This window comes from Nicotiana attenuata, unplaced genomic scaffold (genome assembly GCF_001879085.1).
Source record: "Nicotiana attenuata strain UT unplaced genomic scaffold, NIATTr2, whole genome shotgun sequence".
NCBI classification, from domain to species: Eukaryota; Viridiplantae; Streptophyta; class Magnoliopsida; order Solanales; family Solanaceae; genus Nicotiana; species Nicotiana attenuata.
The window spans coordinates 115,969-130,344 of NW_017672842.1; the positions used below are offsets into that span (position 1 = coordinate 115,969).

The window sequence follows — 14,376 nt, forward strand, 5'->3', positions numbered from 1 at the left end:
GGGGATACCATGTCCACATGCCATAGCTGCAATGTACTATAAAGGGTATGAACCGGCTGACTATGTTGATAACTGCTACATGAAGGAGACATATTTGATGACTTATTCTCACTTCCTTCAACCACTCAATAATATGAAAATGTGGCATGCATCTACTAACCCTCCTGTTGCACCACCAGTGGTGAAAAGTATGTCTGGCAGGCCCAAGAAGGTTAGGAGAAAAGAGGCAACTGAAACCAAAAAATGTGGAAAGTTGCCTAAAACTGGACTTGTCATGAGGTGTAGCATCTGCAAGGGTGTTGGTCACAACAAGAGGGGGTGTCATAAGAGTGCTACAGATCCATCAGGTTCAGGAACTGCTGCTGCACCATCAAATATAACTTCTACTGCTGCAGAAGCATCATGTTCAGGAAGAAATAGAGGCAGACCAAAGGTAATATAGTATAACTAAGTGTATCCTGTTTCTTTTAAATTCAAACACTATATCTTACTGTTTATTATTTGTTAGAAACCAAGAAATGTAGAAGATGAACCTGCTGCAAAAAGAGGGAGAGGAAGACCTAGAAAATCAACACTTACTGCACCTAATGCCTCTATTGCTGCTGAATTTTCAACTTCTGTAACATCTGCTACTGCTACTACATCAACTGCACCTATTGCAACAGTTAGTACAGGAAGGGGAAGAGGCAGGGGAAGAGGAGGATCTAATGCAACATCTGCTGCACCTAATGCAACATCTGCTGCAACTAGTAGAGGTAGGGGAAGAGGAGGATCTAAGAATGTAACAACAACAGTTAGTAGAGGTAGGGGAAGAGGAGGATCTTGAAATGCAACTCACTTAGAACCTAATACATCTGCTGCTTATCATTCACTAGCCAGTTGGTTTGAATGTTCTGCACCTAATACATCATCATCACTTAATGCATCTGTTGCACCTAATGCCTCTACTGCTACACTAAATAGAGGAAGGGGAAAAGGTGTGGAAAATATAAAATAATTTAAAAGGCCAAAAGTGATGGTAATGGGTGTGTTTCAAGCTGAAAAGGGCTTCAAAACTTTGAATGTAAGTGTATATTCTTTGTGGTATTCAATATATTTCGTATATTTGTGATAACTTATTTACTTATTCTTTCTCTGTAGCCTGGCATGCCAAGTAATAGAATAGTAGCCACACCAAGTACCAAAATAGAGCCCACTGGACCAATAATGATAATAAGATCAGCTGATGTAACTGGTGACATTTGTTTCAAACGAAGTAGTGGACTGAAATGGAAAGGGAAACCGACAATCACAACAAGAAGGCTTCAAGAGATTAGAGGGCAACATAGAATTCAAACAAGGACTGGTGGATCAAACAACCTAAGCCAGAATAGTAGTTCTGCACATCCCCAATAGATTTGATTGTATATCCTAAGCCAGACAGTTGGTTGTTTTTGTTGACTGCAATCTGGAGTTTTTTTTATCCTATTAGAACGATAATGTATTAGTCTTTAAATGTTGCCTTAGTACATTTAATGTTTTGTTGACTAATTTTGGTGGTATTTATGAAATGTGGCAGCTATATTTCTATGAAATTCAGTGGTGTCTTACCATTTACATAAAACCTCAGTGTGACTTATATATAGAAGTTGAAAGAATCTAGGAATAGATCATGGCAAGTGCAATTGATACATAATTAACTTCCATATAGCATATACTAAAATGAAGTTACATACCACAATGACAAAAAAAAGAGTTGTTACAACCATAACCAAACACTTCTAGATAATTGCTAACTCACATAACATCTACTACTGCAGCAAGTATTACAGCTTCATTTGATCAACACATAACAACAAAGACAAAACACAATACACAAAATGAACTTCCTATTAAGCCAACACCAGGTCCTTTTCTTTCTCTCTTTTGCCCCCTTATCTTTTTCATCATCAGTCACAACCAAACTAATGTTGGCATTTTTCAGACTTTCAAGCTCAACCAACTGCATCTTGAGGCTTTCATAATGTGCCAAATCTTCTTCCATCTCTTTAATTTTGTCGAACAATCTTGGAAGAATAAACTTCGATCTTTCGTCAACTTCATTGTCCCTCCATTGAAAAAATTTGCAACTCTTCGCCTGAAAATTTTATAAATTGGAATCAATTTAATGACAACATACAAAGCTAATCAACCACAATAGACGGGTTAGAAATGAACACATACACCATAGTAGGGGCAAGACCAAAATCTTCGGCCAGGATTACGCTTCGACCAAGAAGTCTGCATTTGCAGCGAAATTCCATGTTTACATCGCACTTGAACATTGAGCATTGGGTCTTCATCGTCCATACAAAGTCTATTCAAGTTGATATTTGCCATTTCATAACCCTAATTCCTAAAATATAAAAATTGGGGAAGAAATATCAAACCCTAACATAAAGATTATGAAATCGAATTGACTAATTAAAGATTAGTATTTTATGCTCTATTGATTGAAACTCACCTCAATTTCAGCAGCAGCAGCAAAATTTCTTCAACAATGGTAGATAGCCTTTTAGTGTAGAAAGAGGGATAAGATAATGGGTTCAATTAAAATAGCTGAGTTTAACGTTTGGGACCCTTTCTTATGGCTTATTTGACATTACACGTGGCGATTGAATAGAGAACGAGCCTTTTAAAATTAGGCCTCACGCGCTTGTAAGAGGTGTAGTCACGGTCGGGTTTAATTGAGCATATAATGTTAAATAAATTATGGTAAAAGTAAGTTCAGGGGGGTAATAGGACCCCCGGAAAAAAAAGGTATGTAATTGGTAAATGAGTCATAGGTAGGGGTGGATTTTATGCATTATCCCTAACTTTTAAATACATGTCCATTGATTTCTTATCACAAAGTGCTCAAATGATAAGTTTCCTATTATAAAATACTTGAATAGATTTTTTTTAAATTTTTTTTACTGTTAATTTACAAAGGAACATATATACTCTAGAAGGTTGAATTCTTTTCTAAAAATTACAACTTCTCCATATATTAATTGTTATATGAATCTTTATTCATTTCAAATCAGATATTGAAAAACGATAAATTTTATTTCAAATAAGATGGATACTTAATTGCATCTCAGCTAAATAATCTGCGCTGCCTCAAAAGTCAAAGTTATCAGTTTTTCTTTAAAATGTGCTAGTATCACACGTCAAGACTTTTTCTATGTTCTACTATTTTTCTTTAGTACTATCAAAATATTTTATTTGGTTTTTACTCTCGATGTATGATTCTTGGTGTTGCTATGCACTTTGTAGGTTGTGTTATAGTGAAACTTGTGCTAAAAAAATTGTTAAACGATATTGACTTTGTACCTTGTTGTATGTCACTCTATATTTGAATTGTGCAACTTCGTCAAAGTAAAGCTTTGGCCAAGCATGAATAGATAAATGAGTTTCTGTTAAATTTTGATTACGTTCACCATTTTTCGCTATTGCAAAGAGTTTTCTTTCCTTTTTGTTCCAATATTTTTCATGTCCTGACTTTTCAGTGCGTACAAGGAAAACTCAAGTTTTCAGGCTTACCTGATTTCTTATATGTCACATTCTGTGAATTATGGAACTTTATGAAGATAAAGCCTTGTCATAATTGTTAATAGGTCAATGATTTTGTGGTTCGTTCAATCTAGCTGTTATCTTTTTTCTTGATTCATTTACGGTGTAAAGTGTCATATTTTAGTGATGTATAAATATTGTTGTGATAGAACTGTTGGACATTTGTAGTGTGTCTATACTTCCAATTGAACTGGAAATCTCTGTTAAACTTTTATAGATTGCTCGAATTGTAGATGTCGACCAATAAAAAACCTTTGGCATCATCATGCTGCCCGCAGAAAAGGAAGCAATACTCAGCAGAAACAGTTTCTAAAATTAATTGTAGGAGACGTGATCTGTACAAACATAAGAAAATACATTACAAGCTAAAATTAAATCATCTTAAACTATACACATGCAAAGACTAAATTTTGTTCGCTGAGACAAACTAAAAAGAAATAAACACAATTTTTTGGAAAATGGCAGTGTTGGCACCTCTGCTAAAATGCACTTTGTTATAGAAGGAGAATATATAATCTCAATCCCGAATACCAAGCTCAACATTAAGATCATCATCTTCATCAAAGAGCTTTAGGAGGCGAGCTTGCTGTTCTTCCCTTTTCTTCTTCTGCCATATCTTGGAAAAAAAGTAACAGAATCCAATAGCAGCTAAAATTCTAAGTAATGCAGTCGCTACTCGCACTCCGGCAGAAATTCTGGATGTATGAAATTTAGCTTTATTTTCAGTTAATGCTGCTGAGGTATCTGCAAAACCTTTATAAACACCATGAAGGATGACTTAGCATGTTCTCATAAATAGATCAGGTTATACTTCATTTATTTAATTTCTCTTGGAAGTTATGATATTGCAGATATGGGATTAATAAATTTATAGTTAAACCTCTATGAGTACAGACAACAAGGACTTGCAGGAATAACCCTAAATATGATTTTTAATTGATCTCACTGAAATTATAACTAACATAGCAAATCAGAATAGAGAACTGAGTCTATCCTTCCAACATACCAAATACAAGTTACCAAATTGCACCAATCTGTGAACTCAAATGCCAAAATGCTATTATTTTTTATGCTCTTTCTTGCATCGAAAATTTAGGTAGAGCTTCTACATCCCCCCTCCCCCTTTTCCGATTTTGACTGTAACATATCAACTGTGATGTTTTACCATTTTTTAACAAGTTGCTTTGCAACAATTTTCACCAGAAAAATACTATAAGCACCCAATTAGACAATCTTTATGTTGTCTAACGCTCAGCACCATTCTGCCATTAGTTAGCCATATAAATTGAAAGTTGTTTTCATAGGTAGCACATCTTTTTTTTTTTTTTTGGTAATTTACTTTATTCTACGTAAAATATATACACGTATATCTCTAAGTTTAGACATTCATCCCCAAACTTAGTATCAAACTACTTCAAAGCCTACTCTAAGGATAATAGTTAAGCATTTGCATACTATTCCTCAAACTACTTTGCCTATCACATATACAATGAATATCTCTAACTACTTGTTTAGTAATATCATCACTATTTCTCTTAGTCTTCTGAAAAATTCTTCTGTTCCTTTCCAGCCATAAATGGTATACTGTTGCAGTCATTCCCAGCCTATACAATACAGATTTGGTACCGTTGCCTTTCATTTGCTCTGTTGCCCATTTGATCTCCTCATTCCAACACTTTGGTTTACGATTGATGCTCAGCCATCTAAGTATCCTACTCCATACAGCTTCAGAAAACGAGCAGGTAAAGAAGATATGGTTGTGGCTCTCCATCTCTTGTTCGCACAAAGCACATTCTGGATTGACTTGCATTCCCCATTTCCTCAATCTATCCTTTGTATATAGACTTTCCTGTAGTGCCAGGTACATTATAAATTTCCACTTTGGACAACTTTTGTTATTGCACATCAGTCGACTCCAGCTTACCTTCAGGAAGTTCCCTCTTAGTTGTATGTACATATCTCTAATGGAAAACGAGTTACTCTGCATTACCCTTCCGGTGTCCAACCCTGCTTCATTTAAGTATTTTCCAGCTTGTAATACCTTCCTCATGATCCAGAAAGCTTGTTTTACATCAACTTTCCATGGCTCCCTTCCCTTTAAGTAGTATGCATGTACCCATTTGATCCACAGTTTATCCTTCTTCTTTCCCAAGTTCCACAAATGTTTCAATATAGCTGCCCTATTCCATGTATTAAGGTCTGTGATATTCAAACCTCCCTTGGTTTTTGGCCTGCACAATTTGTTCCATGCTACTAGAGCCTTCCTGCTTGAGCTAGTATCACCTGTCCACAAGAATTTTCTACATATGGCTTCCACCTGTTGTATGATTTTCTTTGGCAAAGGAAAAATTTGGGACCAGAATGACTGTATAGCAGTTAGAACACTCTTGATCAGTTGTAACCTTCCTGCATAGCTCAGAAATTTCACTGTCCACTGTCTTATTCTCCCTAGCATTTTATCCAACAGTGGTTGGCATTGGCTTACTGATAGCCTTTTAGTACTTAGTGGAACACCTAAGTACCTAAAGGGCAGTTCACCTATGCTGAATCCTGTGATATGTGTAATCTCTTGTTGTACTTCTGTTGAGACTCCTCCAAAATAGATGCTACTCTTATTTTGGTTTGCCACTAGACCTGAAGCTTTTGAGAAGCTGCTGAAACATTCATACAATAATTGCACAGATACTTTGTCTCCTCTGCAGAAAAGAAGCAGATCATCAGCAAAACTGAGCTGGATAATACCCAATTTTTCACATCTTGGGTGATAATTGTAGTTAGGTTGTTCTTTTAGGCTCTTCAAACTTCTTGTCAGATAGTCCATTGCCAAGACAAACAATAGTGGAGACATAGGGTCTCCCTGTCTCACCCCTCTTCTAGCATCAAATGGAATAGTAGGACTGCCATTAACATTGATAGAATAGGACACTGTTTTGATGCATTCCATAATCCATCCAGCAAACTTAGCAGGGAAGCATAATCCATCAAGCACCTGTTCCAAAAACACCCATTCAAGTGAATCATATGCTTTTTGCATGTCTACCTTGATCATGCATCTAGGTGAGATCCCTTTCCTCCCATATTCTTTTATCAGTTCATGGCTTAGTAGTATATTATCCATGAGGCCTCTCCCAGGTACAAAAGCTGCCTGACTCTCATCCACCAATGTGTTCATGACCATCCTTAGTCTCTTTGTCAGCATTTTTGATATTAGCTTGTATAGGGTAGAGCAGCAGAAAATTGGCCCGTATTCTTTTATTGATGTTGGGTTCTTCACTTTGGGAATAAGGGTAACTGATGTGCAATTTATTGGTAATGTTCCAAAGCATTGTGCTGTAAGCTCAATAATTTCAGCCAAAGGACTCCCATTTTTCCGAGGAAGGACGGACATCAGAACCAAAAATGGATCCGGCAAGAAAGTTAAAAATGACTTAAACAATGACTAACTAATCATAATGCTCTACCTTGTTATTGCTATAAAACTTTATCTGTGAGCCAGAGAAGGTGAAGTTCCCACTGAATTGCAACTGGGTGGTCACCCATTTCTCGTCAACATTGCCAACCTTTGCAATTCATCATCCATGGTATCCACATCCACAGCCCCTTGATATGTCAAATAACAAAAAATGATTGTTGCCTGTACAACAATATCCCCAAAATTCAGTGAAATTCAAAACCTGCAACTGGTTTAACAATTATTTGAAGTTAAATCTTACATCAACTGCTGGTTATCCCCGCCGCTTGTAACCAAATACCAAATCGATCCAGTGGTGGAGATTTGAGTTCACATATTCACTTTCAAAGGTTTCTCTGTTCTTACAAATAAATTCAAGAACCGCAATATTAACAAAAGTCTGCCTAGAAAAGTATATGATTAGTGATGAAGATGAACATCACTTCAGTAGTTTCTCCCATTGTCTAACAAAGTAAAAGATGTCTCCTGTCGTTGGAACTCACATTACCGAGGAGTTGACTTTATTTTTATCTTTCAGTCAAATTTGATACACATCCACCTATATTCTCCAACGATGAATTCACAAGTTGCACAAAGATACATCGCAGAAGAGTTACCTAGTACCAAAAGTATTTTAACAATTTAGGAATGTAAATTAATTGCCTCAAAAATAGAGTTAAGCCTAGTTCCTCTTATTAAAATTGGTATTTTACCAGAAATATAGCCGTTAATGCTTCTATCACTTTTTTCTTCCCTTACGTTTTCTTTGCTAAATAATATGGAGTTGTGAAATACATGATTAAAGCATGCAAATATAACAATTTTACTTTGTGGCCAGCCATATGCCCATACAGTTAGTAGTTTTCACTATTAATCTTAGACTAGCTATAGAGTTTATTATTGCGAGAGATAGATATATCATCATGGGTATATATGTTCCAGCTTGATTAAAACATATCATATTAAATGTTAATTATCTTTTTATAAAAATATGGCAGTTGGCATCAGTAGCTAAAGAAACGGAATTTATGCCAAACTCAACATACATCAAAAGCTAGCCTGTAAGGTGAGAATTGACCATAATCATATAAAATTACATTTAAATAGCAGATGTGGGAACTCAACATCAGCATCACCCACTTTGTTGTGCAATAGTTTAAATAAAATCAAGAAGTTTGTCCTAATATTGTTGAATTCTATAACTGAAACTTGCACGTATATATTATTCGTTCACCTCCTTAATGGTTTAATAGTTCATTTATATGCATGTGAAGCAACTATATTCTCTCTATTGGTTAGCTTTCGGTTCTATATATACTGTTTTTATTAGGTTGATTTGATCATACTTTTATTAAGATAATAATAAAGCAGGTGATTATCGAAAACGATAGTCAAATTCTCATCCTAGCCCTTCTTTGACTATACACTAATCATACCTAAATTTAATCTGTTTTAGGTATATAGGTGACATACATGGAGTACCCCATCTATTGAATATTATGAGCTGTTACTAAAACCACTGAAGATGAAGGAAACATATAATTTGCTGTTACTAAACTAAGCAATATAAAGCCATCTTTGGGAAATTCTACAAAAGAAATACTACCACCAAAGGATGTGGTGCAGTGGATGGGACTGCTCTTCCCTTCACCAGATGTCTCGGGTTCGAGCCCTTGGTATGAAAAAATCCTTGGCAGGGAGCGCTTCCCGCCGAATGGGGCCCTACGCGGCGCGAATTCGGATATAATCGGGCTCCTAAGCGATGTCTTTTGTTTCTTTGGGTTTCTCACCCGGTGTCCGGTACTCGCATTGTAGCCCGACTATATCCGAATTCGCGCCGCATAGGGCCCCATATTGTATACTAGATTCCATACTTACATCATTAATTTTTATTATATTTTATAATTAGATGGCACGCAGAGTTAAATAATGTTGGGCCGTGCTGGCATAGGCTGCACCAACCTAGTATAGTTCATAAATTTTCGAATACAAATGTAAGGTCTAAGCAAAAGCTATCGAGTTCATGTGAACCGTACTTAATACACTAACCCCACCACTGACTATAATATTGTATTCAGAGACCTGCCCAAATATTACATGGGTTGAAATATACTAGGTCAAGATGGGGTAAAATTTAGGTCATAGCGAGAAGTTTCAAAATTTAGCCGAAACTTTTAAGAGGGTGGTGACACAATTGAATCTTTAATTACAAAATATAGTAGCTTGGATGAGGACAGGACAACAAACCCAAAAGCTAAGGTGAAATTATCCCAAAAAAGGCTCTTTACACGACAGAAAGAACTTGTTAATGCAGGTTGCTGGTTGTTGAAAGAAGTATCCACCAAAAAGACTATCCATTTTGTTTTTTGGTCTTTGATTTTGATTTTTATCTTTATTTCCGATATGTATGGTGACCCATGCTTTTCTAACCCTAAAAAAGTAGTGCTTATTTTTAACGAACATTATCTTGTTTGGTGGTGGTGAGCTAAGGAAGACTGATCGTGACCCATTTTCCTCAGCCTTTAATTTTATGTAGTTTGAATGTCAAGAATTTGTAATTAAAGTATAATCTTAACAATTTTAATTTTTATATGTGGTGGCCTGGTCACACAATTCATATGGTAGTAAAGCAGACAAAATTCATAGATTCAAGTCTTGCCGCCTTATCGATATCCATTATTTAAAAGAATTTTTATGTTTTTGATCCAAGAAAAAGACTCGGGCTGGTTTCGACCTTCGCATAATTCAACAAACACTATATAGTTGCTAAAATCCAATTAAAAGTGGTTGTCTTCTTCTTCTTTTTTTTGGTAGCTAGTTATTAGAAGTTGTTATCAATATAATGGTAAGTTCTCTAGTTTATGGTCTATCTTTATGAAACTCTAATATACTCCTCTTTATGTTATTCTTGATCAAAGTGTGTCAAAAACTCAAAATAGGAGTACAAACTCAAGAAAAAAGGAGTGGTAATATGTACGTATTATTTCTATATTTTGTATCACGCCCTCCATTTTCAATGTATGATTTAATGACAATGCATGTCTCTATAGGCTAGAGGCGATTCAGTTCTGAATTCTAAAAGGCAGCTTACTGAATTCTACATAAATTATTTATACATATTGAATCGAATACAGGATCTCAACCAACGCTACTAAGCTCCAATGACCGTAATTAAGCAGAACTGTAGCTCCGCCCCTGCAATAGCAATCCCTTTATTTTAAGGCAGTACAGTTTGAGAGATCTCTTAACATAGTATATGAAGAATTTTGGGGTACAATAAGAGGGTCAATGCAAGCCAAAAAGAATTTTGTGTAGGACTCTTAACTCACATAAACCAGAATGTGTAGGTGCTCTTTAGGTTTGGTTGTTAATGGTAATTTTTTCACTGGTATTACCAAAAAATCTGCACAATAGACTACCACATCCTAACATGAAATCTTCTAGGACCATGTTGATGTTAATTTGCTGCCCTCGGCAAAAGAACAATATTACCTGAGCTGAAATCACTGAATTTGCACGTATACTTCATTTGTGGATCAGCTGGCTACTTTAATTTCTTAACTAGGAGATTTACAGGAGCACTAAATATTGCTTGGAACAGGGTAATTTTCATGGAACTCACTCTTGCTGATGCAACAATGCGCTAGTGATGGTCAAAAAGTGGTACCAAATATTGGGGGAATTGCCAATATGAAGGAGCTACTTACACCAAAGCTATTAATTGTTGACAAGACAGCTTCAAAAATGTTATTCCCTCCGTTCCAATTTATGTGAACCTGTTTGACTGGGCACGGAGTTTAAGCAGAAATGAATTTTTTTTGGAATTTGTGGTCTTAAACAAGTCAAAAAGGTGCTCAGAGTATTTATGTGGTTATAAAAGCTTCTCATTAAGGGTAAAATTATAAGTTTAAGCTAAATTATGAATAGTTGTGAATGACTAATTTTTTCAATCTTTTCCATTTTGGTTTTGTTGGAGCAAGTCAGAAAGATTGAGAAATAGAACCATCTGATTTAATTCATTTTCAATAGCCACGAGATGATCATCTTAGGCTGATCCTTTTATCGGCAGATGTTCTTATTACACTCGTAGTTTCTGACGGATGAGAACCAACTATGTAGCATCTGCATCGAGAATTCAAGTATTATATACGTCATTAATCCGATCCTTTATAGGAACTACCTGTAATAACGAACTTGCAAACGTGTAAGTTTATGATCGATTTGACGTACTTCTCGGTTAAGAAGACGATTAGTTGTTGCCTCCTTTTTTTTAGGCAGTGTTTCAACAGAAGTGCATTCTTTTCTGCGTGGCCACAATCGTGATACATTTCACACCGTTTGGCCTTCTTATCATCAACTTCTGTAATTATGCGAGCATGTTTTCTTTTTTATCGTAATGGCTCCTGCTTCCATCAATAACCCCATCCCTGGTGCTCCATTGATGTGTCTCACCACTCTCAATGCTGCCTCCATGTGTGATTGTTTGGGCTTTTTCATAAATTGACTCAAAGTTTGTACTGCAAAGCTTATGTCAGCCTAGTGATAGTTATGTACCTATCAATCTTTGATAAGCTGATTTGTCTTCTAACTCTGAATTTCCTGTCTTCCCAATGCATGTGTCATATTCCACTGTTGTCAATTTTTTATTTAACTCTATAGGAGTTGCAGTTGGCCTTGCAACACTCAAACCTGTCTCCGAGATTAATTCCAAAGCATATTTTCTTTGATTGAGTAGGATCCCCTTCTTTGATCTTGAGACTTCAATTCCCAGGAAGTATCTTAATGTGCCTAAGTCCTTAACTTTGAACTTACTATGTAAAATTGTCTTGGCATCATTAATTAGACTGAAACAGCTCCCAGTAATTTGTAAATCATCCACATATATCAGTATGATGACCACCTCTTCTCCTTGGTGCTTTGTGAATAAGGAATGATCAAATGCACTCTGTTTATAGCCATTCTGAGTAAGTGCATCAGTGATTCACAGGTAGCACATCTTTTTCAAAAAATTTCAGATGTTGATAATGTTCCAAAGCATTGTGCTGCAAGCTCAATATTTTCAGCCAAAGGACTCGCATTTTTCCGAGGAAGGACGGACATCAGAACCAAAAATGGATCCTGCAAGAAAGTTAAAAATGACTTCAAAATGACTAACTAATCATAATACTCTACCTTGATATTGCTATAAAACTTTACCTGTGAGCCAGAGAAGGTGAAGTTCCCACCGGATTGCAACTGGGTGGTCACCCATTTCTTGTCAATGGTTTGCAATTCATCATCCATGGTATTCATATGCACAGCCCCTTGATATGTCAAATAATAAAAAACGATTGTTGCATGTATAACGGTATCTCCAAAAATTCAGCGAAATTCAAAACCTGCAACTGGTTTAACAATTATTTGAAGTTAAATCTTGCATCAACTGCTGGTTATCCCTGCTGCTTGTAACCAAATACCAAATCGATCCAGTGGTGGAGATTTGAGTTCACATATTCACTTTCAATGTTTTCTTCGTTCTTACAAATAAATTCAAGCCGCAATATTAACAAAAGTCTGCCTAGAAAAGTATATGATTAGTGATGAAGATGAACATCTCTTCAGTAGTTTCTCGCATTGTCTAATAGAGTAAAAGATGTCACCTGTCGTTGGAACTCACATTACCGAGGAGTTGACTTTATTTGTATCTTTCAGTCAGATTTGATACACATCCACCAATATTCTCCAACGATGAATTCACAAGTCGCACAAAGATACATCGCAGAAGAGTTACCTAGTACCAAAAGGTATTAAAAGAGCAATATAATTACGACTGCGTTATAATATAGCAAACAGAACATAGTCTGATATAGCTGCTAGAAATGACAGAATATGAACAACCAGGAGTTTGGTATATATAATGAGAGAAAAGTAATAATTTTGCAAAATTTACAGAGAGGATATAATAGGACTAATGAAGATATAATTGTGTGCTCAGGTAAAGCTGTCTGAGGCAAGATGATTATACCCAAATGTAGCCAATCTAATGGAAGTCCATGTAATTTTTTGCTGTGCCAGTAATGCCCACTCATTTTGATCACATTTATACCAAGTTATAGGTTCAAATATGTATTTTAGAAGATTAGAATCAACTAATAAAGTTAAGGTATGTAGAAATAAATCATAGCAGGAACTACAAATTTCCATGACGCGGATCCAATTGCAGGTTTCCAAAGGATCAATTCCCAATTAAATAATTCCTCAAAGTTGTTAATTCTTACCACATCACTTATTTGGTCAACTATCTTTATGTCTGAACAATCTTGATAACTTATTCTTCAGAATCTTGGCAGACGTAAGTTAGCCTGTCATCTCGAACCACCTTTTAATAATTACTTTTTAACATGTCAAATGTTAGCTTTTGTACACATTTAGCTTTAGTAAAACAATAGTTTCACAACTGACTATACTTACTGCTCAAGTATTTACATATTTATTTGATATCCATTCAGTTTATCTTTGCAAAAGCAATTTTTCGTGTCTGGTAATAAAATCTCATGCTTAAGGTTATCCACTGCTGTAGAGACCAAACCCCATCAATTCAATTGAAATCTCATAATACCCGAGTTTTAATATTACAATTAACTCAAACCTGTTATGTATATGCGCATGTATGTTTGTGTCCAACATTACAATTTAACTCAAACCCCCATATAGATGCGTGCTTGCGTGTGCGTGTGTGTATCAAATAAAATAAAATACCTTGTTATTTTGAAGTTTTATGGTTGTGGCTCAAGTACAAATGGGTGTTGATATTCTATTACAGCTTGTGGAATTACTGCGGCTGGAGGGGTTTGGTTGGCACCAACTTGCTGGCCAAACTTCGGCCTGCAGTTTTCTCTCAATTCTCCCTTTTCTTTCTTTTATTCCTCCTTAAGAGTTGCTGCAGATGCTCTCCCTCCCACAAATTCCCATTTGTTTAATGTTTCATCACATTCACCTCTGTGTGTTTCGCCCTACTATACTCATTTCTTTATTTCCCCCATTTTTTGAATCAGAATCTCTTATGTTGAGTGGAGGGTTTTCCGGAAACAGCCTCTCTACCCTTCCGGGTAGAGGTAAGGTCTGCGTACATCCTACCCTCCCCAGACCCCACTAGTGGGATTTTACTGGGTATGTTGTTGTTGTTTTGAAATCTGAATGAAGAAAGTAACACTTACACCCAGGAATAACGTCAGAGTTTGATTGGGCTTAGAAAGAACTTAGTGCTGGTCTACTTGATCAAACAAAAAAGTGCTTACTGCTGGTCTACTTGATCAAACGAAAAAGAGCTTAGTGCTGGTCTCAGGGTTTTGATGGCTCCGCCAAAGTTTTTT

General features: G+C 36.0%; 1 protein-coding gene across 1 annotated transcript; it reads right to left on the reverse strand.

The window, feature by feature from the left end:
* Positions 1 to 1,813: 1,813 nt before the first annotated feature.
* LOC109214669 lies at positions 1,814 to 2,358 on the reverse strand. Its single transcript, XM_019378610.1, has 2 exons — positions 2,203 to 2,358; positions 1,814 to 2,116 (listed from the first exon to the last, which is right to left on the reverse strand). The coding sequence occupies exons 1-2, from the start codon at positions 2,356 to 2,358 to the stop codon at positions 1,814 to 1,816; spliced, it is 459 nt and encodes a 152-aa protein (XP_019234155.1).
* Positions 2,359 to 14,376: the final 12,018 nt, after the last annotated feature.